At 44.8% G+C, this 24,660-nt stretch overlaps 1 protein-coding gene across 4 annotated transcripts in view; it reads right to left on the reverse strand.

Moving 5' to 3' along the window:
* Window positions 1-24,660, reverse strand: part of ATGRIP (Golgi-localized GRIP domain-containing protein) — a 167,492-nt gene that overhangs the window by 35,682 nt on the left and 107,150 nt on the right. For all 4 annotated transcript variants that reach the window (XM_086812509.1, XM_086812507.1, XM_086812510.1 and 1 more), the window contains 2 exons: window positions 14,558-14,638; window positions 14,196-14,321 (listed from right to left, as the gene is read on the reverse strand). In XM_086812509.1, the coding sequence (XP_086668635.1) occupies window positions 14,196-14,321; window positions 14,558-14,638 (207 nt within the window). The remainder of the gene's footprint in view (window positions 1-14,195; window positions 14,322-14,557; window positions 14,639-24,660) is intronic.

Raw genomic sequence — 24,660 nt, forward strand, 5'->3', positions numbered from 1 at the left:
ATGGTGATATCATCAAGCTCATCACCCAAATCAGCCCTAAGCTTCATGTTTTGCTCTAATGGTGTCAACATGGGTTTGCATGCTGTCATACCATACTTTGCCAGCATGTCAAGTGCATATTGCCTTTGCACCAACCATATACCCTTGCCTGTTCTAATCACCTCAATGCCAAGAAAGAACCTCAAATCACCAAGGTCTTTCATATCAAACTCTTTGCATAAAGAGGCCTTAACCTCATCAATGCCTTTCCCACAATCACCTGTGATAATCAGATCATCAACATAAATGACTATCATCACGATACCATCATGTGTCTTCTTCACATAAAGTGAAGAGTCTGCATTTCCAACCACAAATCCAATACTGACAAGATACCTGCTGATCTTGTCACTCCAAGCACGAGGTGCTTGCTTCAAACCATAGAGTGCTTTCTTTAACCTGCAAACAAAAGTCGGATATTTTGGATGTACATAACCTTCTGGCTGTTCCATGTACACCTCTTCTTGTAGATCACCATTCAAGAAAGCATTTTTGACATCCATTTGATGTAAAGCCCAACCTTTTTGTGCTGCTAGTGCAATGATAGACCTCACTGTAGCCATCTTAGCCACTGGGCTGAAAGTTTCATCATAATCAAGACCATAAGTTTGTGCATATCCTTTAGCGACCAGCCTTGCCTTATGTCTCTCTAGGTTGCCATCTGACTTGCACTTTACCTTATACACCCATTTGCATCCAATTGCATTCTTTCCTTTAGGTAACTCAGCCAATTCCCATGTATCATTTTTGTCCAAAGCATCCATCTCTTCATCCATGGCTTTCTGCCATACATTCTCTCCAATAGCCTCTATATAGCATGTAGGTTCCACATGCTTTACCATAGATGTCATGTATGCATAATGCATAGCAAAATCTCTATATGTCAATCTTTCCACTGGATATCTGACTCTCTCGGATCTCCGCAATGCATGCGGGTCACTCTGTACACCTGTAACACGAGCATGTGGTGGCACATATCTGTCCTGCCTAGCACCAGGTGTGCGTACAACAGGTATGCCGAGCTTCTCATCCAAACTCTCAGAACTAGAGGACTCATAACCTGTGATCCCAATTCCTTCGACTTTCTTCTTGCCTTTATCCATAGCACTACTCCCAGTGCTCACACTCTCATGTCTCAGACGTCCTGACCATGGACGTACACTGCTACTACTCTCAGCTTCTGCTGCTGCTGGCCCAGACATAGTAGTAGAACTAGAACTTGCTTGTGATGGCAAGTTCACAGGTACATCAGCCTCAAGTGTGTCAATGACTCCCTCATCTTTGGCTTGATACCAACTAGCAAGCTCATCAAATACAACATCTCATGAGATGACTACTTGTCTAGTTTGAGGGTTATAGCATTTGTAAGCCTTTCGATCCTGTGCATATCCAACAAAGACACATTTCTCTGCTTTAGGATCCAACTTCCGTCTTCTTTCATCAGGCACATGAACATAAGCTACACATCCAAAGACTTTCAGATGTCCAATATCTGGCCTGTAACCTGTAAGCCGCATCTCAGGCGTGCTTCCATGAATGGCTGCTGTAGGTGATTTGTTCAGGATATACACTGCAGTAGCACATGCTTCTGCCCAATAGTAATCTGGCATGCTCTTTTCATTGAGCATTGCCCTTGCCACTTCACATATGACACGATTCTTTCTCTCAGCTACACCATTCTGCTGAGGTGTATACCTGCATGTCAACTGTCTTCTTATCCCATGCTTCCGCAAGAAATGCTCAAATGCTTTTGAGGTGTATTCACCACCTCCATCTATCCTCAGACACTTAATCCAACAGCCATATTGTTTTTCTACAAGAGCTTTGAAATCCATGAATTTTTCCAGCACTTCACTCTTCTCTCTCAAAAAATATATCCATGTCATCCTGCTGAAGTCATCTATAAATGTCACATAGTATAGACTTCCTTTGATAGATGGGTTTTGTGCTGGGCCCCATACATCACTGTGCACTATCTCAAGTGGTCTATTACTCATGTTTCCTTCTCTAGGAAACCTCAACCTTGCCTGCTTTCCAAACTGACAGGCTTCACAAACATGCATATGACCATCATATTTGAATCGAGGCAATCCACTGACAATGCCCCTTGTTTGCATGTTCTTTAATCTCTGTATATTGACATGACCAATCCTCTTGTGCCACATGTCAATGTCCTGCACAATCCCATTGCTCTTTGAAAACATGGCTAAACTCAATTCTGGTATGCCTGCATCCAATTTGAACAACCTTCCTTCCTTCTTGCCCTTGGCAACCAATCTACAGCCATGCTTAAAATCTTCCACAAAACAGCCTTTCTCATTGAATCTTACTTGTAATCCCTGCTCAACCATTTGGCCTACTGATGCCAAACTCTTTGTAATGGATGGTACATATAACACTTCTGACATATTTTTCACATTTCCATCATGCATCTTCAAGGGCACACTGCCAACATGTGTTATAAGATGCTGAGTATCATCTCCTGTGACCACATAACCATTTGTATCCAATGGTTGCATCTTCTCAAACCACTCACCATGACATGTCATGTGGTTTGAGGCACCTGAATCCATATACCATGACTCATCTCGAGCATTCTGAGAATCCATTGTCCCCATAACATGCTTCATTGCAAAAAGATGGTTTGAACTCCCATCATTGTTACTGGTAGATGCATAATTTCCATGTTGTGGTCTTCCATTCCTCGCATCATTCTGCTTTTTGTAACAATCTTTTGCCAAATGTCCAAGTTTGCCACAATAGTAACATTCAATCCCATTCAAATTTTGTTGAGGACCTTGCCATCGTCCTCTACCACGAGCACCTGTTCCAGATCTCCCCCTATGGGATTGAAATCCACGACCACCACGTGATCCAAAAGATGACAGTGTCTGTCTCATACATTCGGCACAATATATGTTACCATATTATAGTAGTGATGTGTGTGAACACACTTAGGACCGCCGGGGCACTTTTTCCCTCACTAGGAGGTTTTTTCCCCCGTGCATTGTATATACGCCCATTATCTTCTAGGGCTTGTTATCTTTCCTTTTTGGCACTCATAATACACTACTGTATTGTGCTCAAGCTTACTCATCTTCTTGAAGTTGTGTGTGCATTCCTGCAACCCTAATTCCAACAATTGGTATCAGAGCAGGCTTCCTCCTCCCGGGCAGCATCACCGGCACCTGCCGCTTCATCTCCTCCGATTGCGACGAGGTTTCACGAGCGTCTGCAGGTTAGTATATGCCGTGGGAAAGCCCGAAGGGCTTGGTCATTTCAGAATTTTGATCTGAGGTCATTTCGCCCTCCGTTTTTGCATTCCAAGTACTGCGCAGGCAAAATCGTCCTACTGTGCAGATTTTCTGTCAAAATTAAAATCTGCAGGACAGGTGCCCATTCGTCTGTTTTGGTCTGTGCTACATAGCACAGGTCGATTTTATACAGGTTTACCTCTTACAGACAGCATTTACATCTAGTAGTACAGTCATTGGCCATGGCTGACAACAATGATGTATTCCGCATGTTGGCTGCTGAGGATAAGTTGGATGGCACCAACTATCCATTGTGGGCATATATGATGCGACATGTATTGGTAGCAAAGGGGTTATGGAACATTGTGCAGGGTATTGATGCACGTTCTATTGTGGCTGGGAATGCTGCAAACACATCAGAAACAGGTACTGTTGATGATGGTGCAGGCACAAGTGCTGTTGCAGCTGTTCGAGAACCACCACTTTCAGCAGAGCAGATTCGTTGGGATGGTAGAGATGCGCAGGCTCATGCCTTGATTGCGCTGTCTGTCAAACGTACCATTATCCCACATATTCGCTCCTGCGGGACTTCTAAGGATGCTTGGGATGTACTTGCCACATTGTATCAGGCAAGAAATGAGGCTCGTGTTGCTTACCTCCGAAAACAGTTGGAGAGTGAGCATATGAATGAAGGTGATTCTATGGATAGCTTTTTGACAAAGATCAAGGATTTCAAAGAGCAGCTCATTTCTGCAGATGAAATCCTATCAGACAGTTCACTTGTGCAGACTGTTTTGAATGGTCTACCAGATTCTTATCAGGGTTTTGCTTCCACTCTTCGCTTGATGATGAAAGGCAATCCCAATGCCTTATCATTTGAGGAGTTAGTTTCTGTTTTGCTGCAAGAAGACCAGTCAAGGCAAAACAGGAATATTATGCGTGTCGCAGATCAAGCTTTCGTTGCTAGTAAGAGAAGCGGGAAAGGTAAAGCAGGCTTTTCTTCTAGTAAGCAGAAATCTGCAAATGCTGCGCAACCAAAGAAGGAAGACAAAGATGAGAAGAAGGGTGACAAACAGAAGACATTTTGCAAGTACTGTAAGGGAAATGATCATGTCATCAAAGCGTGTCCTAAGCTGGCTGCGAAAGAGGCTAAGAAGAAAGAGGCTGGTATGGCTGTTGCAGATGCCTCTCCTTCTAACAATGAATCTGCTAATGTTGTGCTAGATACAGAATGGGCATTCAATGCGCAGTGCAGTTATGACCCATCTTTGCATGACACATGTATGTCTGCAGTAGATTCAGATGTATGGTACTTTGACAGTGGTGCCACTAAGCATATCACCTCGCAGCGCAGTTTATTCACTTTCCTTGAGTCTGCTCCCACAGGGAATACTGTCACTTGTGCCAATAACTCCTCTTATCCCGTTGAAGGAGTTGGACAAATTGTGCTGAATGTTGCAAATGGCAACACCTTTACACTTTTTGATGCATTGTATGTGCCAGGGATCAAAAAGAATCTGCTGTCAGTCTCCGCATTTGCCAAAACAGGTTTGGTTATAAAATTTGTGGATGACAGATGTACTGTTCATGATCTCTCTTGTGGTGACATCATTGTAGCATCTGGTTCATTATGTCGAGGGCTGTATAAGCTCAATATGGATGGCAAATGTGTAGAGGATTCAGCATGTGCTATTATGGATACGCAGGCTATTTCAAATGCAAAACTGTGGCATGCACGTTTTGGTCATCTGAATTTTGCAAGTTTGCTGCGCCTGCAGAAATCTGAAATGGTGTCTTCTTTGCCTAAGCTTGAGGCACCTGTCAAGCATGTTTGTGAGGGCTGCATATTGGGTAAAATGCAGCGTGCTTCCTTTCCCAAAGATGGATCAGTGAGAGCTGAACGCAGATTGCAGCTTGTTCACAGTGATGTTTGTGGTCCCATGCAAACTCCATCATTTGGAAACTACCTTTACTTCGTGACTTTCATTGATGATTTTACCAGGCATGCATGGGTATATCCTTTGAAGGCAAAGTCCGAAGTGTTTTTGTGCTTCAAACGTTTTTTGGTTATGGCTGAAAATGTGTCAGAAAGTAAGATGGGCACCCTCCGTTCAGATCGAGGGGGGGAGTATATGTCTTCAGAATTTAATGCATTTCTGGCTGAGCGTGGGATAAAACACCAATGTACAGTGCCGTATACACCACAGCAAAATGGTGTGGCTGAGAGAAAAAACAGGTCTCTCATGGAAATGGCAAGATGTATGGTTAAGAGTCAAAGTCTACCACATGGTTTTTGGCTTGAGGCTGTCATGTGTGCCACTTATGTACTAAACAGGTGTCCCACCAAAGCATTACAGGTTGTCACTCCATATGAGGCTTGGCATGGCCGCAAGCCATCTGTTGGCCATTTACGTGTTTTTGGTTGCCTGGCATATGCATTAGTGCCTGTGCAACATCGCAGAAAATTGGATGACAAAGCTGTCAAATGTATTTTTGTTGGATATAGTGCTGAGAGCAAAGGCTATCGTTTGTATCATCCACAGACAAAGCGCATTTTGGTTAGCCGTGATGTTGTATTTGTGGAAGATGTAGTTCAGCCCTTGGTTTCATGTACTAAGGAGACAGATATCAGCTCACGTGATGTCTATGATACATTGTTGCCTCTTTTCAGTGGTGCACAGTCAAGTGCAATACCTCATGAGGCAGTTTTTCAGCCTATGCAGGTTTTAAATGATGGCACAGATCAGCCTATATCTGATGCAGATGTGCATGATGCACTTGAGGATGAGAGACAAGAGATTGAGGGCTCTAGGAATATGCCTAGATGGCTGGTGCAGACTTTGCGTGACAGCAAGTTGGATGCCCCTTTGTCTAGTCGCACTCGTTCTGGCTCTCATGGTGCCTCTTATGCGTCAGATTGTTATGCATTGGCTGTTTCTAGTATGTGCGATGAAAGTGAGCCTGTTTCATTTGATGAGGCACAAAGTTCAGAAAATTGGATGGCTGCTATGCAAGCAGAATACGATGCTATTATGAAAAATGGTACATGGTCTTTATGTGACTTGCCCCCTGGCAAGAAGGCCATTGGCACTAAGTGGGTATACAAATTGAAGCGTAAGCCTGATGGCACAGTGGATCGCCATAAGGCTAGGCTTGTTGCAAAAGGTTATGCTCAAGAGAAGGGCATTGATTTTGATGAGACTTTTGCTCCCACATGTCGTATGACCACTGTTCGTAGCATCTGTGCATTAGCAGCTCATAATGGTTGGAATGTACATCAGCTGGACATAAAGACTGCGTTCTTAAATGGAGATTTGCATGAGGAGGTGTATGTATCGCAGCCTCGTGGTTTTGTTCAAAGAGGGCAGGAAAACAAAGTGTGCAGGTTAAAAAAGGCTTTATATGGTTTAAAGCAAGCTCCACGAGCTTGGTATGAAAAAATACATGCATATTTGACTGCACATGGGTTTCAGAATAGTCCAACAGAAAGCACTTTGTATGCTAAACGTGTGGATGGTGTACATCTAATCATTGCTCTCTATGTCGATGACATGCTGCTCACAGGACCAAATGAGAGTCATATTGCTGATTTTAAGGCTGATTTGAATGCCTCTTTTGAGATGTCAGATTTGGGGCATTTGCATCATTATTTGGGGATACAATTTAAGCAGTGTGATGGAGGTATTGCTTTGTGTCAGACAAAGTATATTGAAACATTGTTGCGGAGATTTGGCCTTGAAGACTGCAAGCCTATTGCTACTCCAATGGAGACAGGTTTGAAGTTGAGTCTTCATGATGCTGGAGATCACTTTGATGTCACACTCTATCAAACAGCTGTTGGTTGCCTCATTTATGTATGCATTACGAGGCCAGACATTCAGTTTGCAGTCTCACAGGTGAGCACATTTATGCATAGCCCAGGCATTAAGCATTGGCAGGCAGTGAAGCGTATCTTTCGCTATTTGAGTGGTACTCGGCATCTTGGGTTGTTTTATCCCAAGGGGGGATCATTGCCGCCAGATTTACATGCTTTTTCAGATTCTGACTGGGCTGGTTGTTATGACACACGCGTGTCCACGAGTGGTTTTTGCTTCATGCTTGGAAGCTCATGCATATCATGGTTGAGCAAGAAGCAGCCTACTGTGGCCACTTCTAGTTGTGAAGCTGAGTACAGGGCAGCTTTCACAGCTACGGTTGAGTGTGTGTGGCTCAGACGCCTTATGGCTGATTTGGGTGTTGGGCAGCCATCTGCCACCACCATCTTCACTGACAGTCAGAGCGCATTGGCAGTTGCGCGGAACCCAGTGTTCCATGCTCGTACGAAGCACATTGAGGTGCACTACCATTATGTCAGGGAGAGACTCTCTGCAGGAGAGATCAGTTTGGCTTATGTGCCAACACAGGATAACCTTGCAGACCTTTTCACAAAGGCTCTGCCTCGTGAGAAGTTCGAAGCTTTTCGCAAAGCTTTGGGCTTACTCCCTTTTGTGGATTCGTCCACATAGCTAGACACTTCCCTATACATGAGTGCTAGCTCTTGTTCACCGCATCACTCCAGGGGGGATTTGTTACCATATTATAGTAGTGATGTGTGTGAACACACTTAGGACCGCCGGGGCACTTTTTCCCTCACTAGGAGGTTTTTTCCCCCGTGCATTGTATATACGCCCATTATCTTCTAGGGCTTGTTATCTTTCCTTTTTGGCACTCATAATACACTACTGTATTGTGCTCAAGCTTACTCATCTTCTTGAAGTTGTGTGTGCATTCCTGCAACCCTAATTCCAACAATATACCCCATGCTTCTTTCGGTGTATCTGCTTCTTGGATGTGAATAAGCAAGGCATCTGTTACACATATTGAAAAATAATGCAACACCTTCGAAGACCGCTCTACCCACTGCTTGTGAGCCAGTAACTGAGCATTATTTGGTTGAGGAGGTAGGTATGGCTCCGGATCTTCCTCCGAGACAAGACTCCATAAACCTTTGCCTTTCAAAAAACTCTTCATTCGAAACTTCCACACTTGAAAGTTAGTGCGATCAAGCTTCTCTCCAACAATCTGTATCGGACCATCTCCCATTGTTGCAAAAAAATAGAGTAGATGTACCCTTTCGATCACAATGTATAAAGTACCTGTAATGCTCCAAATCTCTCCAAATCACAAATGCTTTCAAATTGTGTGCATTAACATCCCACAATGGTTCACCAACAATGTACACTCGATCAAAGTTGAAACCAAATGAAACTCCTTCACAAAAAATTTTCTGGTTTTTTTCTCGCCAGAGATCCAGTCAAAGATCTTGCTCTAAATCCTTCAAATCTTGTCCAAATGCAATGATTCAACTTGCAATGGCTTCCCAACACATTGCTCCAACATATCCTAGAAGGGTTTGATCCAATTCTTCAAGGGGAATGAGAACCACCAATTTTTGTAACCTCTGGTTTGAATTTTTCTGCACCTGTCAGGTACCACCTCTCACTAAAATTGCTCTATCTCCTTCAAATCTTCTCCAAATCCAAAACTTTTTGATTCAAAAGTTTAGCAACTCATAGGACTCTACTTGTACCAGAGGAATTTGGCCAATTTGATATAGACAAAGATTAATGCCTTGATTAAAACTACTCTGTTTCTGGACAGACTTTCTGTAAACCTGCACACCTCTGATAAATCACTTCAATGAGCTCCAAATACATGAAATGAGCTGCAACCAAGCATCACAAGTCCTTAGCAATGTCTTTGCTAAACTCTCCAAGCTTTAAAGCATTCACTTTGGTGACCAAATGAGTGAATTAGACTATATTCTTTGTAAACTGTCCAAGAATCTGTATCTTCATGCGCCGCCTGCTCCTGTGGGTTGTAGAGAGAGGGGAAATCACAATTGAAGTGATAGGACTCTTAGCAATGACCTAAACTACCTTGCTCTTGAAGGGTTTAGCTCAATTTTGCCTGTAGCTCCTGCAATTGATCCTCCACGGGGGGTATGTCCACTGTTTTTGTGAAAAACCAGAAACTTTTGCATAAATCCACTTCCTCTTGATTTTACTCAAATATGTATGCATCAATCTGCTTCAAGATTCTGTATGTTGCTTGTGCCCACTTTGCTAATACATTTGCAAGCCCAAATACATGTGCCTTTGTGTATACATTTGCCAAGAGTATACATTCACTTCAAGCTTTCCATGAAAGCTTAGAGAAAAAACCAGAATTTTTCACTTGCTTTATGCACTTCAATCTTCACTGAACCTGCTCTTTGTCCGCAGAGGGGGTCTTGCTACACTTACCAATGGTCCTTAGCTCTCAGATCTGATGCCGGTGTGTGCTCCACAGCTTTTCCTTTGCTCCAAGCTCCAATGGCTTCCTTCACAGCTTTTTCTTCTTCTTCCCTCTTCTCTCACTCACTCACACAACTCAGCTAATGAGCTCTTGGCTCTGATACCATGATAAAAAACAGAAGCAGGATGTAACACACACAAGAGAAGCAAATCCTAATCCATAATCATCAATCATAAAGAAGGAGAGAAGCCATAGTCACCATCTCTCTCACACACACAAAAGGGAACACAACATAGTGTTATGTCCACACTACAAAGTAAACCTAATGTAATGTCCACACCACACATGACCAGCTGGACGCGGTCATAAACACACCACACGATATCTATCTACCATACTGTCACTCTGTCAGCACCCATGAGCTATCCTCCAGCTGTATACGAGCTTGATATTTCAACACCGAAGAGGCAGAGGGGGGTTCTGAAACAACCAGAACAGAGGGAGCTAAAGGGGGGAGAGTCGGTGCAAATGACGAGGGTGGGGGGGGAGAAGGGGGAGGGATGATGAAGGGTGGGGCTGAGAAGGGGGTCAAGGGGAGAAGGGGGAGGCGCGGGGGGGGGGGGGGGGGGGTTCTGTGAAGTCAGGCCCGCCGAAGGCTTTGAACGGTCAAAGAGCCTCTCGGGAAACTGTGAGCTTTTAAGGGGGATCTCGACGTGGTAACGGTCTCCAGATGAAGGGGACCAGAGGCGGTACTTCGAGGGTACTGGGAGGGGGGCCCATCACTGTCACGGGGCTGTTGAGATAAATGCTTGTAATGGTTCTCTAACACAATTGTATTCTCTTGTGTCCTGCCAGCCTAGTGCGCTTGGCAGCACCACTCTGCTATGGAAGTCAAGTGGTGGTTCCGCCTCAAGCCAGCGGTATTGCACCGGTCTCACCAAAGGTCGGGTCTTGGTGCTCTAGTACCTATGTCCACCCCACCCCCTTGAGGAAGATCTAAACTGGTTCTCTAACACAATTGTATCCTCTTGTGTCTTGCCAGCCTAGCGCGCTTGGCAGCACCACTCTACTATGGAAGTCAAGCGATGGTTCCGCCTCAGGCCAACTGTCCTGCACCGGTCTCACCCAAGGTCAGGTCTTGGTGCTCTAGTACCTAGGGGCCTATGTCCACCCCACCCCCCTGAGGAAGATCTAAACTGGGGCCGGGGGATGGGGGGGACCACTGGAGGCGTCCCTCCTGGACTGCCGGCGAGGACAAGCTCTAGCAAGGTCTCCCATCCGTCGGCACATGAAACATTGGCCTGGGAGGCCAAAGTACTCAACTCTCTACAAAATAGGGTCCCCTTTGAAGGCAAGGAAGTGATATGGCATGAGGCATTGACTTCGAAAAGGCCATGCTAATACGAAGGGATGGAATCCCAGCCATCCAAGCAAGAACCAAAGCGGCAATTTTTTTTTTTTTTTTTTTTTGGGGGGGGGGGGGGGTGGGGATTCCATGTAACCTCCCTTCTACAATCAAATTGTCCATGTACAAGAGCAATGGGTGAGTAGCTATCGCATAGAGCAAGACACTCAGTGGACATCCCTGTCTCACGGATCATCCAAGCTTCCATGGAGCAGAGAGTTCATTTCCAATAATACATTGGGTTATTCCTTCCTCATACAACCAGTATATGATATGCCTCATTTTTGGACCAAAACCCATTTTTTCCATCACTTGAGCTATGAATTGCTATTGAACTATGTCAAATGCCTTTTCAATACCTATTTGCATTATGAGTACATCTTGATTAGTGTACTTAGCATATTCAATGCCTATGTAGGCATTTGCAATGTTATCCATGATTTATTGCCTAGGCACAAAACCATATTGAGTAGGGTGCATCCCATCATGAAGGACATCTTTCAATCTATTGACCACCATTTTAGCAACTAGCTTGTAAATGACAAGCATGAGGGTGATAGATCTCCAATCTGTCAGTTTATCACAACGCACGAGCCCTTGCTTTCAAGAAGCTCGCAAACACACCAGAGTGCCAACAAATATTAAACATATAAAGCACTTCATTTTTTTATTGAATCCCAATACTCAAGAAAGAACTCTACTGTAAAGCCATTCCACTTAGGAGATTTCCATTTTCCTAAACCACACACAGCATCATGCCAGTGCCAACAAATATTAAATATATAAAGCACTTCATTTTTTTTGAATCCCAATACTCAAGAAATAACTCTACTGTAAAGCCATCCCAGTTAGGAGATTTCCATTTCCCTAAACCACGCACAGCATCATGCCACTTTTCCTTTGTAAAAGACACTTCCATTTCCAATGCTTTCTGAGGTGTAACAATTTGGTTAACCTGCTGCAAAAGAATGTGATGTCCATGCAAGGTTTGCTGCAATTGGTTGTGTAGGGGCAGCAAAAAGGGCAGTAAAATGGTTCAATACTTCTGTCTCTAGCTGGTGTATATTTTGAGTCCACTGTCCCTTGTCCTTTTTGAGTCTATGAATGGGCTGACTTTGCCTGGAAGTACGTAGATCCTTAAAGAAGGCCATTGAAGAGCAACCTTTATCCTTGAGAGATTTTTGTCTTGCCCTAATTTGCCATTTTTTAAGTTTTCCGACATCATTGCGTTTCAGGCAATTTTGGGCCTCTAGAAGGTCATCTTGCTCCTGAGCATCCAATCTCCTATACTACTGACTATACTCTGTCAATAATTGTATTGTTAATTTTGTAGTCAACACATTTTTCCTTTCCATGTCAAAATATATACCATTTTTCATATTTTAGAGTAACATCCTCGAGTCTAATTGCAAATCTGTACCACGGCAGATCTACATCTATCTACATGTGAAGCTTTACAGGCTGAATTTCAGCCTCCACCAAAACTTTGAATTGCTGATGTGTCAGATAGTTATTATTAACTATAAGCGATTTCTTGTGAGGCAAAAGTGCATCATGCGTAGTCATGCCAAAATACAAAGTCATCCATAAAGAGAAATGATCTGAAGTTTGCATAGAGAAGTCTATAGACATAGTGCAAGTAAAGGCATCAAACTGGTCTGCATTTAGCATATATAATCGATCCAATCTGGCCCAATAGCTTGTGATGGAAGGTATATCCTTTTTGGGTAGACATTAGATGCTTCCACGAGTCACATGCCTTCGTGCATTGAAGTACATTTCGCCATGTCCTTTTTCTCAAAAGCAATCATGTGTGATCTCTCAGAGCTATTGTTTTCATAGTCTGGTGAATTATTGAAGTTACCACATAAAAAAACATTTGTGACCCACGGATAAGCTTGCAGTTGTTGCCACATTTGAGCTCAAATTGCAGATATTTGCGAAGCATATACAGTCGCAAACTCAAATATTTCACCATTCACCATACATTGAATGATCATACATGTGCCTTGAGGATCATTATAGGCACGCGCGCACACACACACACACACACACACACACACATATACATATATTATATGTATGTATACATACATACATACATACATATATGTATGTATGTACACACACACACTTTTTTTTTTTTGGGTAAATCCATGAACAGTATATTATCAATGAAATTTACATGAGAGTCTCCAAAACGGAGAGCCTCAACGGGAAATTAGAAGCAAAGAGAAACTATTTCCAGGCATGACTGATGAAGATCTCCTTGGTGGCAAGCATCATAAACAGATTGCCGTAAGGAGCTTCTAAAATATTGATAAGATTGCAAAAACGGTTTCCCAAAATATCTCATGTTGTGATCCTGCCATATGGTCCAGAAAGCCCAATATCTGACCCTGTACAAAAGTAAAGAGTAATGGACTGTGGTTGTAGGGAGTCTGCGAAAAAGCCAAAAGTGTTTCCCAAAAAAAGAGTTGGGAAACGAAGGCGAAGTAACATGGAAATTTTGCGGATGAAGGCCTTAGTGCTGGAGCACGTCCAAAACAAATGAGGCACCGTTTCAGAAGGGGCCATGCATCGAAGACAAGAAGCAGATGCAATCCTTCGTTTAGCAAGAATGACCCCCACAGATAAGGAACCTGTAAGACAACGCCATAGGAAAAGCTTTTGCTTGAGAGGCAATTTACTCCTCCATAAATTGCGAAGATTCTTTCGCCACCAAGCAAGTGATTTTGTCATATGCCAAAGAGAATTAGCATGTGAATGAATCCATGGTGATGGCTGGAGGAAAGAGTATGTCGTCCTAACCGTTAGGTCAGAAAGAATAACAGGACGAGAATTTGAGCCCTCCGGATGTAACTGCCAATCCTGTAATCTGTCCCTGTTAGATAAAGAAGGGATGGGAAGAAAAGGCTGCAACAAGTCAGCAATTTTCCCCAAATGAACCTATGATGCATGGCTAGTGGATAGGAAGCCATAGCCTGAGGGAAGGAAAGCATTTGACCAGTAGCATCAACAACATTACACACACACACACACACACACACACACACATGTATGTTTGTATGTATGTATGTATATGTATATGTATATATACATATATATACATATATATGTGTATATATATGTATGTATGTATATATGTCTCCATTTTACATTTTGAAACAACTATTTATCAGCATTGTTAATCCTCAACCCTCTAATTGTGCACCTCATACATGTTCTTGCTCAATCCGTGCAAGTTCCATTCGAGCAGCTTCCAAAGATGCAGTAAGCCGTATTGCCTCCCCAGATGAAGCTGCATCCAGCTCAGCAATATGCGACTCTTTTTTCGCCAGCTGTGTCTGCAAGCATTCAGAAGTTTGTCAATCACAAATTAACAAACACCTTACATGAGCACAGAACAAGAAGTAAAATTCTGGAAGTCTTCAAAGCTAAGAAATGCTTTCCCCACAAAGATTTTTAAAAAAAATAAAATGAATAATATTCAGTTCAATTACTTCAAAGAAACTGATACCATTTTCATTGGAACCAAACTTTGTGCAGTTTGAAAAGTCAAGGGATCTACAATGCACTTAACCTGAAGGGAAGTTACTGTTTCAGCTGATTTAGTCCTCTCATGTATTGCATCTGCTAGCTGAGCTTCAAGATCTTCAACTAGCTGTAACAAAATTCCAAAACAGGTTATTCTTATCGCATAGAACATGCATACATACCAGCGAAACATGTTTCTTTTCAGCAACCTTTTTTTTTTTTTTGGAGGTGCCTCATCCATGAAAAAAAAAAATCCACCTACAGTATAGTGAAGTTTGGGCTATAGACTCTTTATTTGTTTCTTTTTTTCAAATCTTCAACAATTACATTCAAAAATCGGGAATCAAGTTTCACAATGCAAAATCTTCAGTTTTTATGATGGCTAATCGCAAAGATAGTCAAATTTTGCACGTTCTATCCATTAGCATGAATTTTAGGATGTTTCTACACCAATTCTAGAATACTCCAAGCACTTTTACCCCTCCTCAAGATACAAAACGTTTCTGAAAAGTTTTTGAAGAAATGCATTTCATTTTAAACATCTTTTTTTTCTACTGTCCTTACGCCCAAGATCCTCCCTAGTTCCTGATTTTTCACCGCCCATAGGCGCTTATTTATGTGTCCGTAGGCCATGCTATCGAGGAAGCACCAAGGGGGGTTTCGAACCCATGACCTCTTGGTCCTAGGCAAACACCTTCACCACTTGAGCTATCACCTCATTGGCTTCATTTTAAATGTCTTACAACTATGATTTATACATACTATGCGTGCACACACACACACACACACACACACACTCGTGTGTGTGTGTGTGTGTACCATAGTCACAGCGGACAGAAGGGATGACAACTTGGGACGCCAGATGCGTCAGAAACGGGGACGGAAGGGGACGGTCGGACGTCCCCCTGGTGGAGGTGTCCCTCACAAGGGACGGGGACGGGGACGACGGCTGGCAAGGGATGGTGTGGGGGACGGACCTGTGGGGGGACGGCATAGAGACGTTGCGCCTTGCAACGGTGGCCGTTTTCTGGCCATTTAGGTGGCCGTTTGGGGACGCCTTCCCCTCTTGCCACTTGGGCCTTGGCCCTTGCCTCTCTCTCTTGCCTTGGCCTTTGAGGCTTGGCCCTTGCCTCTCTCTCTTGCCTATCTATATAAGAACAAGGCTACAAGCGCACACACAGACCTTCAAGCAACTTTCAACTTTCAAGTTTCAAGTCTCTCGAGTCTTGAGTCTTTGGCACTTTGCTCATTGCTCAAGCCTCAAGCCGCAAGCCACACTCTATGAGTGTATCTACTCTCTCTAGTCTCTCTCCGTCAAGCTTCTTCCAACTTCCAACTTCCAAGCCTCTTACACAAGGCTCTACTCTCTAGACTCTCTCTCTCTCTCTCTCTCTCTCGACTCCTCCAGACACCCGCTCCCACTAGGGGTGGGAGATAGTCCCAGCTCACAGATTTCTTCTAGAGAGCTATGCCAGTGCCAGCTGATGTACCACGTGGGGTGACCGCACAGAGAGCAGAGGAATTGAGAGCCAGGAGGAGACCTAGACAGACTGGACATAGAGCACCCCGACTCCGTCACCGAGAGATAGCAGCTATCCGAATGAGACACCAGATGGAGACACAGGAGAGGCTAGCTCGCTTTCATTCAGACTCAGGGTACATGTTCATGCCATTCACAGCCTCAGCATCGGCGATGTATGATATCTTATATCCCTCTTATGGCACTGGATGGAGTTAGACATAGATCTGCATAGCATGCTTGTACTACCCCTTCAGCATATAGAGATGCATCTTGCCTTAGCACTCCATCCACATCCCCACCCCCCTTATATTGTTTGTATATGGGCTCCACCGATCCATGATGATTCACAGTTGTATCCAGACACATGCACACTTTTTCTTTTGTTTCTTTTCTTCCGATGACCGGAAGAACACAGTTGTATTATTTTTTGTCTCATAGGCCGACTTTGGCCTCTCGTAGATGTTAATATATCTTTCTTTCTTTCTCTCTCCCTCAAGCATCTTAAGTCTTCCAACTTCCAAGCCTCTAGGCTCTTACACAAGCACTCTAGTCTCTAGTCTCTCTCCCTGAAGCCTCTCTCATAGGCCCATTGGGTCTTTAGTAGACGCTTAATATATCTTTCTTTCTTTCTCTTTCATGCTCAGTTGCCCGGCTTACTATGAGATACGGGGGAGATTCCATTGCCTCTTCCGAGAGGGATTCTCCTATGTGCTCTCTTGAAGATTGTTTCTACCATGTGTAGGTGGAACAATAGAGAGTAGATGGAAGGGAACATGGACACTTCAGAGGGTAGTGTCGAGCACAACATGCCGTGTGTAGTGTTCTCTTGTCCTACGTGCTCTCTTGAAGATTGTTTCTACCATGTGTGGGTGGAACAATAGAGAGCAGATGGAAGGGAACATGGACACTTGAGAGGGTAGTGTGAGTTGTTGGCCGAAATGCCTATAAACTATGTGTAGCAGAAATGCTTATGGAACACCAGGTTATCTATGCCTGCGCGACGAGTGATTGTTTTATCTTGTTACTTGAGCCCACCTCTCATCCAAGGTGTGTGGTCAGAGTACCAGCACGGAGTGCAAGTGGTAAAGTGGACATGACGCCTGGTTGGCACGGGAATTATGTCTATGCCAAGGGTCACGTGGACCGATGCCTTGTTGGCAGGAGACTTATTTAGTCTCACCCATTTCTTTGGGACATGGATTCTTCAGTTATATTGGATTTTTGAGACTGTCTCGTATCGCCCACTCGATGGGACATGATTATATCTTGAATATATGGCTTGAAGCTTAAAGTTGCGGATAACTTTTAAGAAGCTGGGGAGGATGTCACTAGCCTGGATATTTCCCAGTATGAAAGGGGTTTGGTGGACTCCAGGATGTCTAAATATTTGGAAAGTACAAGCTTTGGGAATGGGAGATTATCCTAGAATACAAAGGACCACACTCCTAAAATTTAGGAGAGTTGCTATTTTTGGCCCGACTCCGATGGAAATTCTGTTCGTGTCATTACATCTGGAATTAAGCAGATACCAAGAGTTGGCAAAGTGCCTATGAGACAGAATGTCTACCAGTTGGGATATTTTTAGAGATAAAGTTTATGGAAGGACCCATCTCTTAGATTGGGACATGTGGCAAGAAAGTGGACCAAAAGTGAGACAAGTGGCCTGACACTTGTTAGAAAGTGGATCAAAGTGAGACAAGTGGATCAAAGTGAGACAAGTGGCCTCACACTTGTCACTCCAGCTATTGTGTGGCTCTCCACTTGTCATTGTAGCATTCTCTTGCCATTTCATGCGAGGCCCAAATCTATAAATTAGAGCCCTCTCTCTTCATTAATAGAGGCTCTCTTGCTACACACTAGCCTCTACCACCATTACAGGCTGCTCTAATGATGGCTACTCTCTTTCTCTCTCTCTTGAAGGCTGCCCATGAAGAATACCGGCTGTTGGGGACTCCTTTGGAGGCTTCCATCGCGAAGAAATACTGAAGGCAAGGGTATTTAATCATTTATTATGATTTCTAGCCATTGTACCTATTGTACCACACATTGTACTGGCTGTACCAGTCCTTGTACTTGTTGTACTTGCTGTACCACCCATTGTACCGACTCTACCAGCTTCTGTACTTGCTATACCAACCACTGTACCTGTTGTACTAATCACTGTACATGCTGTACCAACATTTGTACTTGCTGTACCTGTTGTACCAGCCACTGTACCAACCACTGTAACGACTGTACCAACCATTGTACCTGCTGTACTGGTTGAATGGAGAGTTGTACTTGCTGTACCAGCTCTATTACATGAAGACCCGTGGTTTTTGGGGAAGAATCAGTACCCACACGGAGGTATATGGATTATATTGTTGGCTCGGCATTTCTACAGCTTATGTTCCGGCTTGGTTGCCTCGTGTTGGGCTGTGTTATGGCATTTGTATATGGATAATCTGGCATCTCCCGTGGGGAGAGTAAGGCCCTCAAAGCTTGAACATGATATTATTCTCCTTGGGTAATAAAATACTCCAAGGGGGGGGGGGGGTCGGCCCATTCCGGCCTCTATGTGGTGTCACATGTGCAAGATCCATTTTCAGCATTTGTGGATGTTTTGTCCAACTTTTATGTTTTATGCAAAGTGATGATGGATATGTGTTAAGGTTGTGGCCATGTTTAAGCGTTTTGATATGCTTTGATGGTATCAACAAGTGTGTCAAAGGCCCTAGTCCCCCGGGCACTCACCGCCGGGAGTTACAGCTGTCATGATGCACAGATCGACTGCTCCAAAGTTGGTGCTGCTCTATGGTGGGAGGACTTTGGTTTGGATGGACCGGAGCTATAGCAACTGGCCATCCGCATACTTAGCCAGGCTATCAGCTCCTCTTGCTTGGAGCAACTTTGGAGCACCTATAGCCACATTGCCTCTAGGAAGAGGAACCGACTCGGGGTAGAGAGTTCCAATGACCTTGTCTTCGTTAGCGCGAACTTGCGAATGCTTTGCAAGAGCGTGACCAAGAAGGCAAATTCCTTCATCAAGTGGGAGATGAGTCAACAAGAAGAGCAACAAGAGGATGAGGTGCAACAGCAGCATGCTAGTGAGGACGAGAGTGAGGATGAGCTTGATGCTCCTTTGGCACAAGCTATCCATGACCATGAGGCGAGCACTTCATGTGGATGATCATTCATGGATCATGATTCATGGGCCTTACTACTTAGCTCTAGCCTCTAGGCTTTAGCACTTTTTCTCATTGACTCATTTGAGTCCTTCCATGTATTGTGCCTCCTTAAGGCTTAGTCCAGACTCTTGAGTCATGACTCATTTTGTATCTACTTAATTATTAATACAATCAACCATCAACGCCTTCACTCTTTGATCGGCGTATTTTGTTAATATGAGTCAAAAGCATAGTGACATGGGACGGGGGGAACGGACCCTAGGGACGGGAACGCTTGGGACGGGGGCGGGACGTCCGCGGGACGGAGGGACGGGGACGGCTGCCCGACTGCGAGACGGGGACGCCGGGAACGCGTTCCGGGAACGTTCCGTGAACGGCGTTCCCTGTCCGTACGGGGACGGTCAAACTGACCATTGGCGGCAGTTTTTGACCGTTGGCGGGGCGCCAACGGCTATCTGTCCTAGCCGTTTGGTGATGCGCAACTCCTCCAAGGCTTCTTCCTTGAGTCTCTCTCTCCCACATGGCTCCCCTCTTCTTCTATATGAGAGACCTCCATGCTCTCCTCAAGCCATCTCCTCTCCAAGCTCTCCCTCTCGAAGACCCAATGCTCAAGCTCTCCCTCTCCAAGCTCTTCTTCTCCAAGTTCACCCTCTCCAAGCTCTCCTTCTCCAACATCCAAGCTCTCCCTCTCCAAGCTCACCCTCTTCAAGCTCTCCTTCTCCAACATCCAAGCTCTCCCTCTCCAAGCTCACCCTCTCCATTGTCCAAGCTCTCCTTCTCCAACATCTCCATCCCAATTCTCCGTCTTGACTCTTTCTCAAGCTCTACCATCCATCTCAAGCTCTACTCTATCACTATGGCATCCTCTTCTCAAACCCCTTCCTCTCCTCAACCCGGGTCCGCCGCCGCCTCCACCACTTCAACACCCGCTCCATCACGAAGGAGGAGGCCCGCCGTACATTGATGGAGTTGGTGGGATGAGGTAGAGTGCTCGCAATACGGTCAAGGGGGTGGTTCAAGACCATGGGTATGTAAGCTTTGCGGCTACAAGCGAACCGGCGGTGCCCACAAAGTGCGTGCTCACTTCTTGCATGAGCCCGGCAACGAAGTGCAATTTTGCAAGGAGGTTTCGGCCGAGAAGAAGAAGGAGCTCCTTGAAAAGCTTGTGGTTTATGAGGCGGCCGAGTTGGCAAAACGCAATCCTCAAGTGGCCATCGACCCCACATCCTTTGTGAGGACATCAACGCCGCATGTACCTCGTTCATCAAGAGAGGCATCCGCTTCCCGGGGACGCCAAAGTACTCTTGATGAGAATTGGAACCCTCAATTGAAAGAGGAGGTGGACATGGCAGTGGCACGATTCTTCTTTCATGACCACATAGCATTTCGGGCGGCACGGTAAGTCCTTGGCTCTATGCTCATGTACTATTCAAAATTCAAATATCATGCTCTAAACTTTAAAGACTAAAACTTAAAAGACTAAATGATGGTAAAAATCTGAATTTTGTTTGTGTTTTGCATATGGTGTTTTGGATAGATCTCCATACTTTCGGGCCATGTGCAAATGATAGCGGAGTATGAACCCTCTTATGTTCCCCCCTCTTCGGAGACCATCCGCACCTCTCTCCTTGACAAGGAGAAGGCAAGCGTGGAGGTGGCGGCCAACCACATGAAAGAGCAATGGGCTGAAAATGGTGTTACCCTCGTCGTTGATGGGTGGAGTGACACTAGAAAGCGCTCCATCCATGGAGTTGTTGCCTACTCACGAGGGGAGACATACTTTGTCGACTCCCATGATGCTTCCGGGACGGGGAAGAGTGCCGAGATACTTGTTGCGGAGTGGGCAACAACACTAGAGACGGTGGGGGCGGAGAATGTCATTGCCATATGTGCGGATGGAGAACCGGCAAATAGGGCGGCGGGGACAATTCTCCAAGCAACTTATCCTCGCATCACCGTGTGCTTTTGCATGGCCCATTGCCTCAACAACCTTATCAAAGACATAGGGGCCTTGGATTGGGTTGCACCTGTCATTGAGGGTGCCAACAAAATAGTGACCTTTGTCCTCAACCATCACAGGGTGCAGCACGAGTTTTCCAAGAAGTCAAGCCTCTCTCTTCTTAAGTATTCCGAGACGAGGTTTGCATTCAACTTTCTCATGCTAGGCCGCTTGTGTACATGTAGCGGGGCATTGAGGGGACTCTTCCTCAGTGATGAGTTTACACGCACTTCAGAGGCTTCCACGACGGTCGGCAAATTTTGCAGGGAAAGGGCGGATGATGCGGCATGGTGGGAGGAGGCCAAGGCGCTTGTGGAGATGGTGCAACCGATTATTGATCTCCTTAGGGTGGTGGATTCCACTCAACCATGCATTGGCAAAGTGTACGAGGCAATGGATCGCATGACAGAGAAGCTAAAAGCAATGTTCAAAGTCAAGCCTCACTATAAACAGGTCAAATCCCTATGTTTGAAAAGGTGGCAAGCCTACCACTCTCCCCTCCATGCTGCTGCCTACATTGTTGATCCTGAGTTTCAAGGCAAAGGGCAACACAAAGACAAAGAGGTGAGCAAAGGCCTTCGACAAACCTTGGATCGCCTTTACACTAGTGAGGAGGATCGCCGCACAATCAAGGACCAATTGCAGATTTATAGAGAGAAGCGGGGGGCTTTTGGTTTGACAGATGCACAGGCGGACCGCTTCAAGGTAGGGTCTGCACTTTGGTGGGAGGATTATGGTGCAGAAACTCCAAAGTTGCAGGAATTTGCTGTGCGCATACTCTCACAGGCTTGCAGTAGCAGTTGCCTAGAGCAACTCTGGTCAGTTTATAGCCACATTGCCTCTAAGAAGAGGAACCGCCTTGGTGTACAGCATGCAAATGATTTGGTGTTTGTTAGTGCCAACTTGCGAATGCTTTGCAAGGGCTTGACAAAGAAGGCAGATCCTTTCACCGAATGGGAGCAGGCACAGCAGGACCCACATCTCTCTGATCAGCAGAGGGCCGAGATTTTAGAGGAGCTTGAGGTTGTGCCCGAGGCATTGTCCCCCCCACCTCCCCCTCCTCTCCCACTTGAGGACCAGCCTATGGAGGACTTCACTGAGGAGGTCACGATTGATCTTCACCCTTTTCAGCCTCTTGCCTAGTCTCTTGAGTCTAGAGTCTCGACTCTTGCCCCATTTTTTTGCTAGCAATCTTGTATCTTGGCACTTAGTCATTTTGCCTTGAGTGTACACCCTCCTTGGGCCTTTCATTATGCCATTTGGCATTTTTGTTTAGATTGATCATTGTACACTCACTTTTGTTTATCACGCCATCGGCGCCCCATTATAGTTTTTTGCTAATACGACTATGCATTTCTCCTCTTTTTGGTGCAATTTTGTGCTTAATGTCTTGGTTTCTAAGTGTAAATCAAGTGTGTTTAAAAAAATTGCAAAAAAACAATCGTTTTCAGATTGCCATTTTTTCTGCCGTCCCCGGGACGGCCTTTTGCCCCGTCCCCGTTCCCCGTCCCATGTTTCTATGGTCAAAAGCTTACCATTTTAGTGTAAATTTGTGCTCATTTTGATGTACTTCCAAAGTAGAATAAGTGTAGAGTAGAAAAACTTTTTAAAAAATGTATTTTTTGAGTGTCGTTCCCTCCCACGTCCTCGTTCCCTACTTATGGCCGTCCCCGTTCCCATCCCCCGTTACCGTCCCCGTCCCTTGTGACTATGGTGTGTACTAGACCTGCGACTTGTGTCCACCCTCTGTGCAGCCATTGAGCCTCTTGTTTTTGACTTCTGTGCCACTGTAGTTGTGTGCCACCACGCACATGTGCGCGCACGTGTGTTGTAAGATTGTTGCTATGATATCCAGAGACTCCTGCGAAGCTCGTTTCTATCCCCTCCGTCCATCGCTCACCTGCTCGCCTCTTGTTATTAATCATTCATATCCCCTCGGGCTTTGTTTCGCAGTCCTTTGCTCTTTATCTTGCTCACTACCTCCTTTCTTCTGGGTGCACGCATGCGCCCTCGCTTCTTGTCTCTCCTCATCCAATTGTGTTTTATATTTTGCCTTCTCTTTTGCTTCTTTTTTCCTCTTTGCTTCACCTCTCTCCTTCTTTGCTTCTGTCTCCACCTTCTCTTTTAGTTTTGTGTGCCTGTGTGCACTTGTCTTCTGTGTTTCTTGTGTTTGTTGCTTGTGTTTTTCTTCTTTCTTCCTTCATGGCACAATCTGTAGCTACTTACTGTCACCATTTTGGGCATCTCCAGAACTCATGTACGTGGATGGGCTTTGGATGCCCAAAAGTTCAAAAATGTACAAGCTTTGCGAATGGGGAATTATCCACCAGTATGGAGGGCCGAGTGTTCATAGCATGTTCCATGCACTCGAGACGGTTTCTTGGACACAAAAATGGGCTTTGGGACTCATGTCAAGTGGAAAGTATGTATGGTGAGCTCTTGAGGATTTGGGAGACATCGAGCAATGAAACAGTTTTCTACATGGTGCTTACATGTATTTCTCATGTGGTGGAACAAAAAGAGATCATCTTCTAAAATTTTAAGAGAAATTGCTATTTTTGGAAATCTCCGATGGAATTTCCATTCACATAGTTACCTCCGGAATTCGGCAAAGATCGAGGATTGCCAAAGCGCCATTGTGAAATCAGCTATTTGGGATTATTTTAGCCTTTAAGATTGTGGAATTTTTGGCCTTTCGATTTGGGCAGATAAGAGGATAAAAGTGAGGCAAGTGTCCTCACACTTGTCAATTCAGCTCTACACATGGCATTGTGGCGTTTTCTTGCTTATTTGAACATGAGAGAGTCATCTCTTGGGCGAGTTTGAGTTTCAAGTAGGTTTTTGGAGAATGAAAACTCCGATTTTTCACCATTTCTCTTCACTTCTAAGCCCACCATAGCAATATCCAGCTTGGGGAAGATGATTTCACTACTCCACACCATTTGGCACGCCCCGGATGGTTGTTTCTCAGCGAACCAGTCCTAAAGCTTGCTGAAATTTCTGGTTTTATGCAATATACACGCTGTTTAGCAGGTTTTGGCGCTCGGATGTGACATACAGATTGTCATACTGCTTTATACGCTCATGGATGAGCCAGATGTACTGGTCTGCAGGTTTATGAGCATGGGCTGGTTTACAAGTTTATGAGCTCATGAATGAGCCACATGGGGCTGGTTTACAGGTTTATGTGCTTGTGGAAGAGCCATATGGGCTGTCATACAAGTTTATGTGCGTATGGAAGAGCCATGTGGGCTATTATATATGTTTGTGCACCAATGAAAGGACATGCTTGATAGCCATATTGGATGAAAGACATATTTATGGTTGTATATGGATAATCCGGCATCTCCCATGAGGAAAGTAAGGCCCTCAAAGCTTGTACATGTTATATTTCTCCTTGAATAATGAAATACTCCAAGTGGGCGGCAGGGGGGTCAGCCCATTCCGGCCTCAATGTGGTG

This window comes from Cibotium barometz, chromosome 18 (assembly GCF_041138505.1).
Source record: "Cibotium barometz isolate CiBa-2024 chromosome 18, ASM4113850v1, whole genome shotgun sequence".
Classification (NCBI taxonomy): Eukaryota; Viridiplantae; Streptophyta; class Polypodiopsida; order Cyatheales; family Cibotiaceae; genus Cibotium; species Cibotium barometz.